We start from the raw sequence: 14,485 nt of genomic DNA, 5'->3' as shown, positions 1-14,485 counted from the left end.
ACTGTGCGAGCAACATCACTGAGACTCAAAATGGTGCACATCTGCTCACTCAGCATTCTTGACGAATACCAGGCTCATCGTGTGCAGCGCGTCCTTGGAGAGAGACACATGTGATGTACCAGAAATCAGATCTACGTGATATTTTGAGGAAGAAGTGTGGCTGTGGTGCGCAGAATGTGAAGTTACGTACCCTTTCGGGTCACCTCCGATGAACGATAAAAGCTCGATATCCATTGTTCGATTTCCTTGCCTGGATAAGTAAGGTGCGTGCCGCACACCAAAGCGGAAACGTCGCTGCGAGTACACGTCGAGGCTATGCGTGGTCTCTATTACTGTGGTCGGCAGTGCAATGCGTCATGATATCTGTACGCATGCGAGCACCGCGCCAGACGACTGCAAAGGCCCGGGGTGTCGCACTACGCACGTGCATGGTAGTGCGCGTCAGCAGATGACTACTAACGCTCTCACCTGTGTCACTGGGGTAAGATGGGTTTACGGAATCGTCGAGTTGCGCGGTAGCTTTCAGAGGGGACTGTGTGGCGTATGAGTTGGAGGTGGGGGCATGTGACGTGTGTGAAGTGCGTGTTTCTCGAGAGAGTCCGGATAAGGAAGGCGCTGCGAGGGTGAAGACAAAATGCCTCAACTCCCATCAGGCGCAGTGTGAATAAAAGACAAAGGCGCGGGGGGACGACAAGGAGACGTTTGAACATGTCGGTTATAGGTGCCAGCAATGCTGGTTACTTTTGAAAGAGACAGTGGCATCCAGAGAATACTTGCCAGTCACAGATGGGGCGGCATCTCACATGGAAAGAGTGAGCGCGGACGCTTTTCCGCGAAGGCAAATCAAATGCACGAACATGTCCGCCTCCTCCCGTTTCCGTTTCACAAACAGGCACACGCACAACAAAAAAGAGAAACAGGAAAACGTCACTCCGGAGAGCAGCGATAAGAGAACGGCGATGGCCATGCTCACCACAGAGATTTATCGCTCCTGTGAAAGCCCAGACGAGGTAGTAGTGTTTCCGCACCCGGGAAGGTTGTTTTCGCGTGAGTAAGGGTGAGCCAATCACCCTCCTGCGGACGCCTCAGAGAGCTGGGTGCGCGGGCAGGTATATGAAACAGCACAATACAACGGCTGCTGTACTAGTGTGCCACGGTGCCCGCCATCACAGACGCACACTAAACGTCTGGCGAGACGTACTGCCTGCGAAGGAGGAGGTGTCTACGTTACTCTGCTATTATCGGGCACCTTCTTTCGATCCAACGCTGGGTCCTGAAACATCCCTTCCCGAAACCAAAACGGGAAGAGTTCGTATCTGGAACCGCATGGGAGGAGGAAAGATCGTGGTGTCAGATACGCGGCCCACAAAACCTGTATGATCATCAAAAGCAACACGAGACACCTTCGAGGGGTGCACGTGGCGAGGAAGCATGGAGAAGCCGCTGTCAGTCACCATTTTGGGGTCGTGCCACTCGACCCAGGCGAAGTCGCTGCCGTGTCAGGCACCGAGCTAGAGCCGGTCGACGCAGCAAGGTCGTGCACCTTTGAGTCGAGGCGCTCTTGGCGGAGCTTTCTCCAGCGGCGCGAAATATCGGTGTCCGTGCTCTTGGCCCCCTCGAGGACCTTTCGGTGCGCCTCTGTCGGCGCTCCACCGTGGGCCTCGGCGTCTGTGGTGCCTCCCGTTTTCAGGTCCTTGGTCGGGAAGGATACCTTGCTGGGTTTGTGCGCCAAGGCAAACAGGACATTCGAGAAGACCTCGACCGCGTGCTCGCACCGGGAAGCTTCCTGCAGCACAGACGTGTTTAGTGGCGTGCTCTTCTTCGGCTTGAGCGACGCGGCGGCGAGAGCCTGCTCGTACTGCTGTACTTTATCCTGTGACGGGCAGGTGGCCTGCATGTACCGGCATCGCGACTCGCAGAGGTCCAAGTCCTCAGACCGCCGCTCTTCAGCGACGGAGTTGAAAAGGGCCTCCCATCCCCGTGGGGCACGACTGCGGTTTTCCACGATGCGGGCCGTCTTTTCGAGGCACAGCTGGTGGCAGTCGGAACACTGCAGCACAAACTGGGACAGGGAGAGACCTTTGACCTTGTAGGAGTCCCTATTCTCTTGAAGAGTCATGACAATTACCTGGCCATGGTTGATGCAGGTTACATCAACAGGGGACCAAAGAAGAGAGACAGAAGGGATGGTGAAAGAGAGTGGCGGAGATCAAGTCAGGAGGAGGAGGGAGAAAGAGCCGCCGTCACTGAAGGACTATTCGCACCAAAGAGACCGTTTGGTAGCATCGCTTCGACGTGCAGGGATGTTGTGTGCTTTATTCTTTGCTCGGAGGAAAAAAAGGCAAATGAACCAATCAAAAAGTAACAACAGTTGACCACTCACGAAGGCTGCCTAGTCGAAGAGACCGAAGCCCATGTCGTCGTCGGCCTCCTCCTCGGGCTCCTCCTTCTTGGTCTCGGCAACAGGGGCAGCGGCGGCACCAGCGGTGGAGGCAGCGGCAGCAGGAGCGGCAGAGCCAGCGCCAACCAGCTTCGTGCGGCCCTCGGTCATCAGCCCATGGAGGTCCTTGCCCTCAAGCTCCTGGAAGACGGCATCCACGCGGGAGTCATCCACGGCAGCGCCGGCGGCCTTCAGGACAGCCTGAACGTCCGCCTTCGACGGCATCTTGCCAGACAGTGCCACGAGGGCGTACGCGGCGAGGTACTGCATCTTGACTACACCTCTTGTACGAGAAGAGGCAAAAACATTACGGGAGAAAGTGCATGGAAAGGAAAAAAACGAGAAGGAAGCAAGAAGACCAGGGAGGAATAAGAGAAAAGCATGGCGTCATGACGGCATTGTGAGATGAGACCTTCTCTCGCTCATCTAAGGCAGGGGGTCACGGCAGAAAAGCGCAGTTTCCTCTCTTCATGGCACCGCTAGTGACGCTGGTGCAGTGTCCTTGGCACTTTTCGGCTCTCTCATCTACGAGGAGAGAAGAAACGGAGGAGGGAGGGCGCCTCTATTTCTTTTTCTGATGACAGCCTCATAAGCAGCCACCTCACATCCTCCCACCCCCTTCTATCCACTCACCCCGCATCGTGTGTCCGATTTGCAGACTCTTTCCGGTCCAAATAAAACGAAAAAACAAAGAGACAAGCAAAGAAAGAAGCGACGCGGCACAACAATGAGAACAGGTCCGCATGGAAGTCTGCGGCAAGAGGCGGGTGACGCGGCCCAGTGCGGCGGCTGCCTAGTCGAAGAGACCGAAGCCCATGTCGTCGTCGGCCTCCTCCTCGGGCTCCTCCTTCTTGGTCTCGGCAACAGGGGCAGCGGCGGCACCAGCGGTGGAGGCAGCGGCAGCAGGAGCGGCAGAGCCAGCGCCAACCAGCTTCGTGCGGCCCTCGGTCATCAGCCCATTGAGGTCCTTGCCCTCAAGCTCCTGGAAGACGGCATCCACGCGGGAGTCATCCACGGGAGCGCCGGCGGCCTTCAGGACAGCCTGAACGTCCGCCTTCGACGGCGTCTTGCCAGACAGTGCCACGAGGGCGTACGCGGCGAGGTACTGCATTTCTCGTTGAGAAAACCTAAGTGGGTGGCGGGTGGCGTATTCCGTGGCCGAGATCATGCAGGCGTGATGCGCCCGGGGGGGGGGTGCAGGTGAAAGAGAAGAGCAAAAAGGCGATGGGGCACACAGGGAGAGGAGGAAACGTATCCAGGTCCGCCCGCTCATGATCCTTGTTTTGGCGCACCGTGCAAGCAGCACCGAGACAGAGTCCGACACACACACAAACAGGCATATGCAGTACTCAAGAGCAACGAGTGGAAGAGGGAAGGGAGCGAATGGGTTCCATGCACAAAGTGTCGCGCATGCGCTGAGGTGAACTCGCATGAGAGCTGTTTTCTGGCCGAGGAAGGACCTCTTAGTCGACAGACACAAAGGAGAAAAAAGATGCAACACACAAAACCACGAACGGGGGTCTTCACCGGTGTCTGGCAGGCAGCGGTTAGTGCGCCCGCTGAAGATTCATTACCTGCTGTTCAACCGCCTCAGCTGCGAACGGAATATGCGGAAGGCCTCCCTGATACAGAAACGCATTCGCCTGGGCAATCGTCTTCTCGGGATACTGTGCAAAGGGTCGCATTGCCGTTCCTACGGCCCCGAGGACGCACTGCTCCTCTTTCGCTGGTGGTGCGACAAAGGTCCCGGACTCATTGAGGCAGTGGGCAAAGGCGTGGAGAAACACCTCCGTGGCGACGCGGCAGATGTGTTTCTTGTCGCTCGGCGGGAGCTGCACAAACAGTTCTACCATGTCACCGTCCACAGTGTTGAGCGGCTCATACCGTCGCAAGCGCTCCCGCGTCAGCGCGCACCCCGTCTTGGACGCAAGGTAGCTCACCCCTCGCTCTTGGCCGGCGCGTAAGACCTCGCGGAATGCCTGGTGCGAAAGACCGCCCACGGGTTGCAGCGTGCGCACCAATGATGCCTCAAGGGCGCGCAGGACAAGGTACGTGGCGGCTTGCACTGGCGTCACCACACCAAAGCCGCCGTGCGCCGTAGCGAACACGAGCTGTGGGCCGGCAATACCCGGCAAAAGCAGTCGATTCCGGGACAACGAGCAGGCCGCTGGTGCCTCCATCAGCGACGTGGCGGCAAAGCAGCCCGGCCGGACGCACGTCACCAAGTCGCCCAGGTGGCACTGCGCACGCACCTCAAAGCGGTACTGGGCGGTCACACTACCAGCTGCAGCGGCATCGCCGTCGCCTGCCTCAACAGGCAAAGGGACCACCTTCATCGCCGTGAAGTTCAGGCTATCATCGAAGAGGCAGAGGTTCTCGGCGTCGGAGCCGATGTGCCCGTCCATGACGCCGCGCAAGTCCGCGTCGCGGCAAAGCACCTTGAGGCTTCCCTGCAACGTGTCCACCTCAATGAAGAAGGCGCTATGGCGCACGTCCAACGCGACGAGTACCGAGGCGGCCAGAGATGTGTCGTAGAGGGGAATCAGCTTTGTCACCGTGAGCCCGATACGGCAGCGCTCCTCGGCCACAAAGGTTTGATCCTCCGTGTTCCAATTGTACAAACAGACACAGCCGTTGACGCCAAGCGCAATACGGCCCTTGTAGTGCGGCACCGCAGCGCAGCACTGCAGCGCGCCACCAATGTCTTTGCTCGCGATGAGGTGCAGTCGCTGTCGTTGATGCTCCTCACGCAGAGCACACCACGTAATCCTTCCTGACCGCGCGCGCTGCTCATCCGGAAACGTGAAAGAGGAGCCGATGAGAAGCAGCTGCTGCCATTCCTCCTTGCTCACGCCACCGCTGCCGCCCGCCGCCGCGTCGTTTTGCTCGCCGCCCCTCTCTCCCGACCCGCCACCCTCTGCACCGTCCAGCCGCACCGTCTGAAGAAAGACGCAGCGCTCGTTCTCGAGGAGCGGCACGGCGGCAGAGCGCCACAGAGTTAGGTCGGCGGCCCACGGGAACTGTATGGCAGTCGACGGCAGAAAAAGAACCTCATCCCCTTCCACCTTGCGCACCGACGCCGCGTAGCCACCCCAGGCAGCGGTCTCGTGCAGCTGCGTGATCGTTTCGCCGAGCGGCAAGAAGGTCCGCGACGTCTTCTCGAGCGCCTCAAGGGAGCCAATGTGAAGACGACCATCTTGCCTGGAGTAAAAGGCGTAGCACTGTAAGTCGGCGTCCACTGTCGCGGCGGCCGAGACGCCCATCAGGTGCAGCCCAGTCAGCTGTAGACCGCCACCCCCGAGATACAATACGACCAGGGGGACATGGCCGAGGCACAGCAGTCCCGCGTGCGGGCCTGCAAGCTCTTGGAGCTCGAGCGGGTGCGGGGCAACGAACACCGAGCGAGACGTCTCCCCACGCCGCAGGAGTGCAACCGTGGTCTCCACCAGAAAGCCGTGGAGGGTGCCGACGTAGATGATCGGCAACGCCGCCTCGCCCACCATCGACGACGGTGAAAGTGGCGGGACCGCGCACGCAATAGTGCGCGGCACGGAGTCCAACAGCAGTCGCCCCACCACGACTGCTTGGCGGCGCCCCAGCTCGTACAAGGCGACAACGCCATTCCACTGCCCCACCACGAGCAGCGTAGGGCTCACTAGCGACACCGCCGAGATGGCGACGCCGGCGAGAGGCGGCACCGTGTGGACCACCTCCTGGCCACGGTACACGGTTACGACGCTCCCGTCGCACACCACTGTTACGCCGTGCCGAACGACCGCGAAAAGGATTTGCGGGTCATCGTCCTGGCGGGGCAGCTTCGACACCGCCTCGACTCGAGGCCCCGACAAACGCAACCAGGTGATGCCGCGGACTGAAATGAGCACCAGCCTGTCGAGCGCAGCATCGAGGCCGAGCTCGACAAGGGGGTGACGCGAGACGATCTCCGGGAACATATGAGGCGCGAGCTCCTCCAGCGTGAGGGCACGCGTCGACACAAAGAAGAACCGGTTCGCTGCGGCCGCCATCGTGATGCACATTAGCTCGCCGGCGCAAAGGACGCGCTGCGGGTGGCAGTGAAGGGGTATGTCCGCCTGATCCCGCAGCATGACAGCGCTTCGCAGCACGCTGATGCCGCCGCCGCGGTGGATGCCGGTGGACGCCACAACGCTGTATCGGCTGCCGTTTTGATGCGTGGTCATGTCTAGCACGGGCCCGCAGTTACGCAGCACCTCCTCGCACGAAGCCTCATCGAGCCGCACCGTGAAACTGCTGTCGAATCGTGAGCACAGCAAATAAAGATCGGCGTGCAGAGTCACCATCTCCGTCGGGATTGTCGGTGCCGGATGAGACAAAAAGCGAAACGCCAACTCAGGGTCTTCGCTGCCCATGCCCCTAGAGATGACCGTCACCCGTGCGAGGACACCGTCACTGAACCCGATCACGAGTTCTGACGCGTCGGCGGAGACGGACGCGCAGCTCACATCCAGGATAGCCTGCCGCGAAGGGATCTCGCGCGAAAGCACGCCCTTGCGCGGCCGGACTTGCTGGATAAGCGTCACAAGGTGATTGCCCACAACGAACAGGCCGTGGCGACTAGGAACGATGCGCGATGCCGTAGGATCGACATTCGCCTGCAGCAATCCGCAACGGCGCACTCGACGAGTCGGCGTGCCGAACTCGGCAGGATAGGGTGGCGGACGAGCTGGTTGACGGATTGAGCTCTCCACGCTGCTAGTCTCGCTCGCCGCCTCGGCCTCCGCGACAGGGGATACGGCAAGCTCATACTCCGACACGTGCACCTTGCCGTACGGGTCACCGTAGAGCACGAACAGAGAGGTGGACGCGGGAGCGTTGTCCCCCCTCATTGCCGCCGCGCCAGGCCGCGGTGCCGGGCCGTGCACCTGCCCCTTCAGCCATGGGGAGGGAAACCCAAAGGAGATGTCTCTTACGTCGTACTCTGCGCAGTCCATGTAGCAGTGGGAGAAGATGTCCGCTTTTGCGCGCCGAGCGACGCTCGTCATCAGCTCTGGGGAAAGCAAACGCGTCAGGTTTCCGTTTTGCTTGCGCTTGACCGCGTCCCGGGCGAGGGCAGCAAAGCAATCGAAAACAAAGAGCTCCCCACGTGTCAGGGCAAAGACAACGAACGGGGGCGACCCGCCTGCGCCCGCGACCGCGCTGGAGCAGCAGCACAACTCGACATCGCCGGGGTCATACTGGTACAGGCAGTCACCCGGCGCGCCTTGGAATAGCGTTGTCATCCGCAGCGGTGATGCTCCGCGGCTGAGCTCTGTAGATGTCTCAAGAGCAGCGAGGACAATCTGCTGCTTGACGGTGCACAGAAAGAGAAGGTGGCGTGAGCATTTCTGCGGTGCCGCGGAATCTACAATGAGAACGGGTCGCACATATTTCAAAGTGCAGTGCAGGCGGAAGTCTTGTACGTGGTCAATCCCAGAGTTGCCCTGGCGAAGCACGTAGAGGGAGAGAAGCGTGCCACGATTCAGCGCGACGTAGGTCGTCCCGTCGCCACAGAAGTTGCCAACTGCAGCCCCAAATGCCGCCGTGGACGGGCGCGATGTTGACAAAACGTACATGCGCACCACACGTGGGATAAGGAGAGTGGCGGGTGCCAAGGCCAGACGCGCTAGAGAAGACCTGAGTGAGACAGGTAGTACTGTGTAGTATGCTCAGGGGCGACGATGTCATAAGGAGGCAGAGCCGGTTAAGGGCACACGAAAAGAGTAGAGAGCGGAGGGGCGGCAACAGCTGTAGCGGAAGGTAGCAAGCGGATGCTCTTTCAATCGGCTGCACAGTAAAGAAGAGCCTCACCGTGAGCAACTCCACAGATGCGCCAGGGTCCAACATAGTGGAGAGAGAAAGAGGTCACCCATCCCGTTAAAGCCCCGGTGTGCCGTTTCTGTGAACGGCATTTTACATTCAAACAAGGCATCCTTTTTTTTGGGGGGGGCCTCTAGTAGGCACGAAACGCCATGCTGCCCGGACGGGGATGCCAGAGCACTCGCATACCGGCACCATGCCTCAAGTCTAGTGGAGGCTGGTGAGAGAATTAACCTACAAAACAAAAATGGTCTGCAGTCGCAGAGACACACCACAGGAATGCCTCGTCACCACTGCGTTCGTGCTACAGCACCCTTTTTTCTTCTCGTTGCCGTCGTCGGAGATGATATTACTATTAGACCCGCCACTCTGGCAACTTCCTTTGACCCTTTGTCCTGAATTACTGAAATCCCGTGTTCCATACTGATGCGCGGTTAAGGGTGTGGAGACAGAGCGAGGGGAAAGACACCGCATTCGTGATGTACGCCTCCGGGAGACGACGCACACTTTCTCAGTGCTGGTGCTGGGGACCAGAAACAGTCATCCACCAAGCCACAACAGAGCCAAGGGCCGCCAAAAGGACCATCTTATCCATCACCGTGTCCCCACTGTTGGCGAAGGCGCCGGCGTTGGAGGTCACTTCAGGAGCCTTGGAAGCAGCACCACCTTTCCCAGCGGCGACTGAAGTCTTCGGAGCCGCGGCAGCGTAGCGGACGCTGCAGCGCTGCAGCGCAGACAAGCAAGTGCGACGGAGCATGATCTGCAATTTTGGTGATGGGGTAGTGGCCTAAACGAAGGAAACTGGCTTTGACACGGTTGCTTCTTCGTCCATGGAGAATTGCGGTTCTCATGCATGAGGAAGAAGCGCGTCGAAAGGGGGAGTGGAGGCGGAAAGGGAGGTGGAGTTCGGGGGAGAGAGGGGAAATGCGAGTGCAACGACAGTAGAACAGGATGAAGGAGATCGCTCGTGCAACACTGGAGTCCCTTCACAATAGCAGCGAGCCGGACAGAAAGAGGCAGTAACGGCTTGCTTGAGAGGGCTGCCGGTCGGCACCGGCACGCCCAGGGTGTCGAGTTCATCAGTTAGAGGTGCTGCCTGCGTCTTCTTCCGTGTCGAGAAGACTTCTACAAACTGTCACTGCAAGCAAAGACTTGCTGCTCCTCTCACTCCCAAATAAATCCGGCATGGCAAGATACAGAAAGGGGGCATGCATCAAAGTGAAGCGAGCAGCACGAATATAAAACAGACAAAAAAAGGAAGAAGCAAGCAAGATATAGGAAGAGAGGGTGAACGTGAAGGCAAATAAGGAACAAGCACGCACACATCATCACACGGATAACGCCCCTTAGAAAGTGATGAGCAAGGGGATCCTTGTCTACGTGAGGAAGACTGTCGGCAAAGCAAGCAGAGGGGTACATGAGAGTCTAATGGTCGTGAAAAAAAGGGGGTAGAAAGAAGCGGGGATAAGGTCACGGCCGCAATAAACGTGCAAATGCGCGCCCAAAATCAGTTATATGTACCGGCGAGAGGCGAAGACGGCGATACCCACGCACATGCCGGGTATCCTCGGAAATCTAGACTTGATTCATCGTACGCCCTGCGGGGTCACCACAGGTCTCCAACAAATATTCTACAACAGTGCTGATGCGACCGCAGCGGTTGGATGAGAGATTGGCCTTGCAGGGGTAGTACGCTGTGTTGACCGAATCCTCCAGCGAGTCCACGTATGACCACAAACTCCGCACGCCGCTAAGTTGCGTTCCGTTTGTCAAGAACACGCTGATGTACTTGGTGCCCGGTGGGTTGAAGGCGACAAAGGGCAAATTCAGCTCGGCAGACAGCCTCTTCGCGTAGCCGCCGTTGAACTGGTCTCCGACGATCAAAATGCCGCTGGAGTCGCCGGAGCTGGTCAGTGCTGCTATGTACGTTTTCACGTCATCCAACGCAGTGGACGGCGGAAGCCAGTTCTTGAAAAAGCGCGACCTCTGCACAAATGCCGCCCGGCTCTGTTCGTCCCAGATGTTGATGAGGGGGGAGATGGCGCCGGCAGCCTGAAGGGCAATGGACTCACCCCAGTCGTCCAAGTCCCGGAAGAGGGACAGGCCCCTGTTGTTCGAGTTCAGCGTGATCACGTGGTATCTGCTAGATACGTCGACGTAGTGGGAAAAGGAAATGTTTGTCCCATGTGTGTTGAAGTTCAGCGTGTACGGCAGCACGACCGGGTGCATGCGTAGCAGGGAGGGCTTGCTGGAGAACCACGTGGCGAAGTCGGCGTCGCCGTTGGTGCCGTAGGTGTACGACAGCGCTGCTAGAAAGGCCAAGTCCAGCATCTTCAGCGGTGCGCTACCATATTCATTAAACACCTGTTCACACAGCGGAAGGGATGGTGTGAGTCCCGTCACAGGCGTGTTGCCTGAAACAGCAATCGGTGTGCTGAACCGATACTGGATACCGTTCGAGAGCGCCATGACAAAGGCCACCGCGAGCATGACTATGAGCCACCAGATGAACAGCGCCTTCTGATCCGTGCGAAGTGCGATGCGGCTAATCATGAAGCGCCTCTCCGCCTGCACAACGTCGGGGTGGCGGTAGCCAAAGTGCTTCTTGACATCACAGCACTTCAGGTAGTCGAGAATGAGGTTGCGGCAGCAGAAGAGATATGTGTCGATCCGCCGCTCCTGTGACTTGTCGTCGTCGGCTTGTGCGGTGTACGGCAACTTCAGAGCTGCCCGCAGCTCCTTCTTCGTCAAGGAGTGCTTGCGCTTGCGGGAAACCATGCCGTGCGCCGCAATAAAGAGAACAAGAACGATGGCTGCCGTCGCCGGGTGGCCGCCCACGGCGCCTCCAGTAAGGCCCAGGACAAGCAGCAGCACAATGAGCGCCAACGACGCGTAAATGGCCCACTGGTTCTTGCGTCGAATCAACGTGATCCAGGAGAGGACGTAAACGCAAACGATCGAGATTGAAGCGATCGCTGGCCACACCACGGACGGGGTGCCGGTGTAGGTGCTCAGCGTCTGCGCCGCGTAGAGGGAAAACAGCGGCACGCAGCCGACGGTGAAGACAACGGAGTTGTACAGCAGTGTGTCGCCATCCATGCCAAACTCTTCCAGCACTGTGGAGGCATGATACCAGTGCACCTTGTTCATCTTCTCCGGGTGGGACTTGTACGCACGCCGGCGCAGCTCAAAATCGTCGCGCTCGGCTCGCTTCGAGATAGCCGACCACTTGTACACCAGCGCTCTCCCGTAGAACCAAGCATAGCAGACGGCAACCAGGAACGTCGCCGCCAGCACGGCAACGTTCGCGTAGTGCTGCGCTACGTACACGAGCGACTGCTTCCTAATCCCTGCCTCCATGACCCCCCACAAGAGCGGCAGAAAGACGATGACAAGAATGATGACAAGGTACACAAGGTAGGGTGGCATGCGTTTGGAGAGGTACCGGTGCGACATCCCCCAAAACACAACGTCGTCACGCTTTAGAGTCCACAGGTTGCGCAACATATCCATCAGGGCGCAGAGTGCCGCGACAATCACAAAACTGACGTAGAAGAACAGAGAAAAGTATGCAAACGACTGCAAGTTCTTGTTGGTGTTCGGGATCGGGGGGGAGAACAGACGATACAGCAAGGCAAAGGTGTAATTCAGCCCAAGAGCCCCAATGAGCGCCGCGGCGCAGTAGAGCAATATCGTGAGGTAGACTCGGAACGGCGCTGATATGAACGTGTCCACTACAATGTCCACGAACCAGTTGTACGTTGGCGGGTCGTACGACGCGTACTCGTACGATCGGACAAGATTCTGGGGAGTCGGCGTAACATTAACATGTATGTCCTGGGGAATATCGTTTGCTGCGGACTGCTGTGCGTCTGTGTAGTAGTAGTAGTTGCCGTCGTCGTCCTGGTAGTAGTAGTTCTGATACAATGATGGGTCGTAATAGTTGCCGTAGTCGTACCCGTTCGACAGAGTCGCCGCCGTTTCGTTCTCCGCCTGCGTCTGCTCTGTCGCGGGAGCGTTGGGATCCGTCACCATTTCCGTCGTGTAGACATCTCCCATCGACATTTCGTAGGACGCCTCATCCTTCTTTGATCGATTAGGGTAGTTAAAACTCCCGTTCGCACCTGCGCCTAGCGCGTTCGAGTTCATGGCTGAGTTGCTCTCACTGTCACCAACAGACACAAACACACACACACGCACACTCCCCGCACGGGAATATCAAGAGGCAAGCGAAGAAAGAATCACCGTCGCGTAAGCAGCAACGTCCAAACTACTTTTAAAAAAGATAAACAAATCGCGAGCAAGCCAAGGGGTAAAAGGGAGTGTACCTCCGCGTAGCAGCGACTACAGGTGAGCACAAGAGAGAAAAAAGGGCAGGCGGATGTTGAAAGAAGCTGTTGCATGTTTTCGCGCCCTCTCACGCAAGAGAGGCTCGGTGCAGCCGCGCTCAAAAAAGCGATTTCATTTCCCCGACCTGTGCTGTACTTTCCGGCTAACTCCGGTGCCAGTAGCAGGCCATGCACACCGCCTGGCCATATCCACGGCGTCCTTTATGAGAAGAGCATGATTTTGTAAACTTCCCTCGCCGCTTTTCGACAGGCGACAGCTTTAGACACAAATGCACGATGCAATCCGTACCCTCAGCGAAGTTGCCCTTTTCCTTCACCGTTTGTTTTGGGGGTTTTCAAACCCTTACTCATAAACTTCGTTGCGTTCAGACACCCAAACATCATCGCAGATGATACAAAACAGAAGAGGGTAGAACACCGCACAGTGAGTAAAACAGGAAAAAACAAGAAATATTTTTTTTGCAACAATAAGACAACAAAACAACCTGCAGGGTACAAGTAAACGAAGAAAAACTCCTTTCTATTCACACATTCACACAAACAGGCGACTAGAGGATAGCACAACACTCAGCAAAAAAAACCTAAACACAAACAACACTGTTTGAGCACGGCTTCAGATGCAGATAGAAGTACACGGCGTAGCATCCGTCTGTGAATCTTTACCAAAAGCACAGGCAATTCTTACAGCGTGGATACACGCACCTCAACAGACAGCAGAAGCACACGCATGCACAGCCGCAGCCCACACACCGCTGCCGCGCTGCCGCTACGTCCTGGTCGTCTTGCACCGACCGTCATGCCGTCGAGTCGGGACATGCGTCTAGCGGACCCCTCCTCTCCCGCCTCGTCCCCTCTTCGGATACGTGCCGCGCGGTCGGACGCAGGAGATGCCGCACGCTTCGCGCGCATGCACTGTGGGCATCATCGGCATGCACTACGGGGTACCTCTCTCTCGCTCACCACTCGTGCCCCCTCTCTTGCTGCACCGGAAGGCTGAAAACCGTGGAGAGCAGGTGCCCTCCAGACCTGCAGGGGTGAGGTGCATCCCCTGCAGCGTACACACTGGCACCGAGGACGCGTCGAGGTGCCGGGACAGCCATCACCGTGTCGCACCATCCAGCCCACTGCTGTTCCAGTGCATGCGGAGCGGGCCGGGTCCGCGGCTACGCTCAACACCACCGCAGCGCGGCAAAGGCAGAAAAGCAGTGGGCCCATGCGCGCATATGTGCTGGATCGTCAGCGCGACCCGTCGGGAGCTGGTCCTGGCGCGATCATGGTCGCACGTCTCCTCGGCACCGCGCCAGCCAGGCGCTGTCCGCCGACACCAAGAGTCCGCAGCCGTGCCCGGAGACCGGGCTGCAGGCTCTTGACCCCCCCCCTCACACACACACAGAGCGTGGGCTTCACACCCTGGTACCATGGTGAAGTAAACGGCGTCATCAGGGGCTGCGGAGACCAGCAGAAGAGGGAAAATATACCTATTTTTCAGCTGATGTGTGATGCGCTGCGTACAAGGAAAACGAAAACCGCCACGAAGTGCCGATTCTCGGCGTATTGGATACTGCTGTCGAGTGCGTGCTTTCTTCTCTCCTAACCGCGTTCCTTTCACCTTGATTTCCACATACTCTCTGCCACTCTTTCCGAATACTTCCTTGAACGAGCGCTCGCGCAAAAGTGGAGACGCTGAGGTGTACGAGCTCGCCAGTGCCACACAGGAACGCCTCGTTGCGCGGTCTCTGTGGATGAGAGTGTTCGCACAGGGCTTCCGTACACGTGTAAATGCCAGCAGCTTCAGAAGAAAAGACAAGAATAAGTGCGAGTTTGCAACGCCGTTGCGTGTCTCCTTTCAGCTGCGAGGGCA

The 14,485-nt window shown here is 58.1% G+C and overlaps 5 protein-coding genes across 5 annotated transcripts; all 5 read right to left on the bottom strand.

The window, feature by feature from the left end:
- Positions 1-1,450: 1,450 nt before the first annotated feature.
- Positions 1,451-2,119, bottom strand: LMXM_29_3740 (putative ribosomal P protein AGP2beta-1; the record flags this gene model as incomplete). The annotated part of the gene is made up of 1 exon (XM_003877470.1): positions 1,451-2,119. The coding sequence occupies one exon, from the start codon at positions 2,117-2,119 to the stop codon at positions 1,451-1,453; it is 669 nt and encodes a 222-aa protein (XP_003877519.1).
- A 273-nt stretch (positions 2,120-2,392) lies between these two features.
- LMXM_29_3730 (putative 60S acidic ribosomal protein P2) lies at positions 2,393-2,710 on the bottom strand (the record flags this gene model as incomplete). The annotated part of the gene is made up of 1 exon (XM_003877469.1): positions 2,393-2,710. One exon carries the CDS (start codon positions 2,708-2,710, stop codon positions 2,393-2,395), a length of 318 nt encoding a protein of 105 aa, XP_003877518.1.
- A 523-nt stretch (positions 2,711-3,233) lies between these two features.
- Positions 3,234-3,608, bottom strand: LMXM_29_3720 (putative 60S acidic ribosomal protein P2; the record flags this gene model as incomplete). Its single annotated transcript, XM_003877468.1, has 1 exon — positions 3,234-3,608. One exon carries the CDS (start codon positions 3,606-3,608, stop codon positions 3,234-3,236), a length of 375 nt encoding a protein of 124 aa, XP_003877517.1.
- A 379-nt stretch (positions 3,609-3,987) lies between these two features.
- LMXM_29_3710 (putative CPSF-domain protein) lies at positions 3,988-8,031 on the bottom strand (the record flags this gene model as incomplete). The annotated part of the gene is made up of 1 exon (XM_003877467.1): positions 3,988-8,031. The coding sequence occupies one exon, from the start codon at positions 8,029-8,031 to the stop codon at positions 3,988-3,990; it is 4,044 nt and encodes a 1,347-aa protein (XP_003877516.1).
- A 1,819-nt stretch (positions 8,032-9,850) lies between these two features.
- LMXM_29_3700 (conserved hypothetical protein) lies at positions 9,851-12,424 on the bottom strand (the record flags this gene model as incomplete). The annotated part of the gene is made up of 1 exon (XM_003877466.1): positions 9,851-12,424. The coding sequence occupies one exon, from the start codon at positions 12,422-12,424 to the stop codon at positions 9,851-9,853; it is 2,574 nt and encodes an 857-aa protein (XP_003877515.1).
- Positions 12,425-14,485: the final 2,061 nt, after the last annotated feature.

The sequence above is a fragment of the Leishmania mexicana genome, chromosome 29 (genome assembly GCF_000234665.1).
Source record: "Leishmania mexicana MHOM/GT/2001/U1103 complete genome, chromosome 29".
NCBI classification, from domain to species: domain Eukaryota; phylum Euglenozoa; class Kinetoplastea; order Trypanosomatida; family Trypanosomatidae; genus Leishmania; species Leishmania mexicana.
This window is presented reverse-complemented; position numbering and strand designations above follow the sequence as displayed.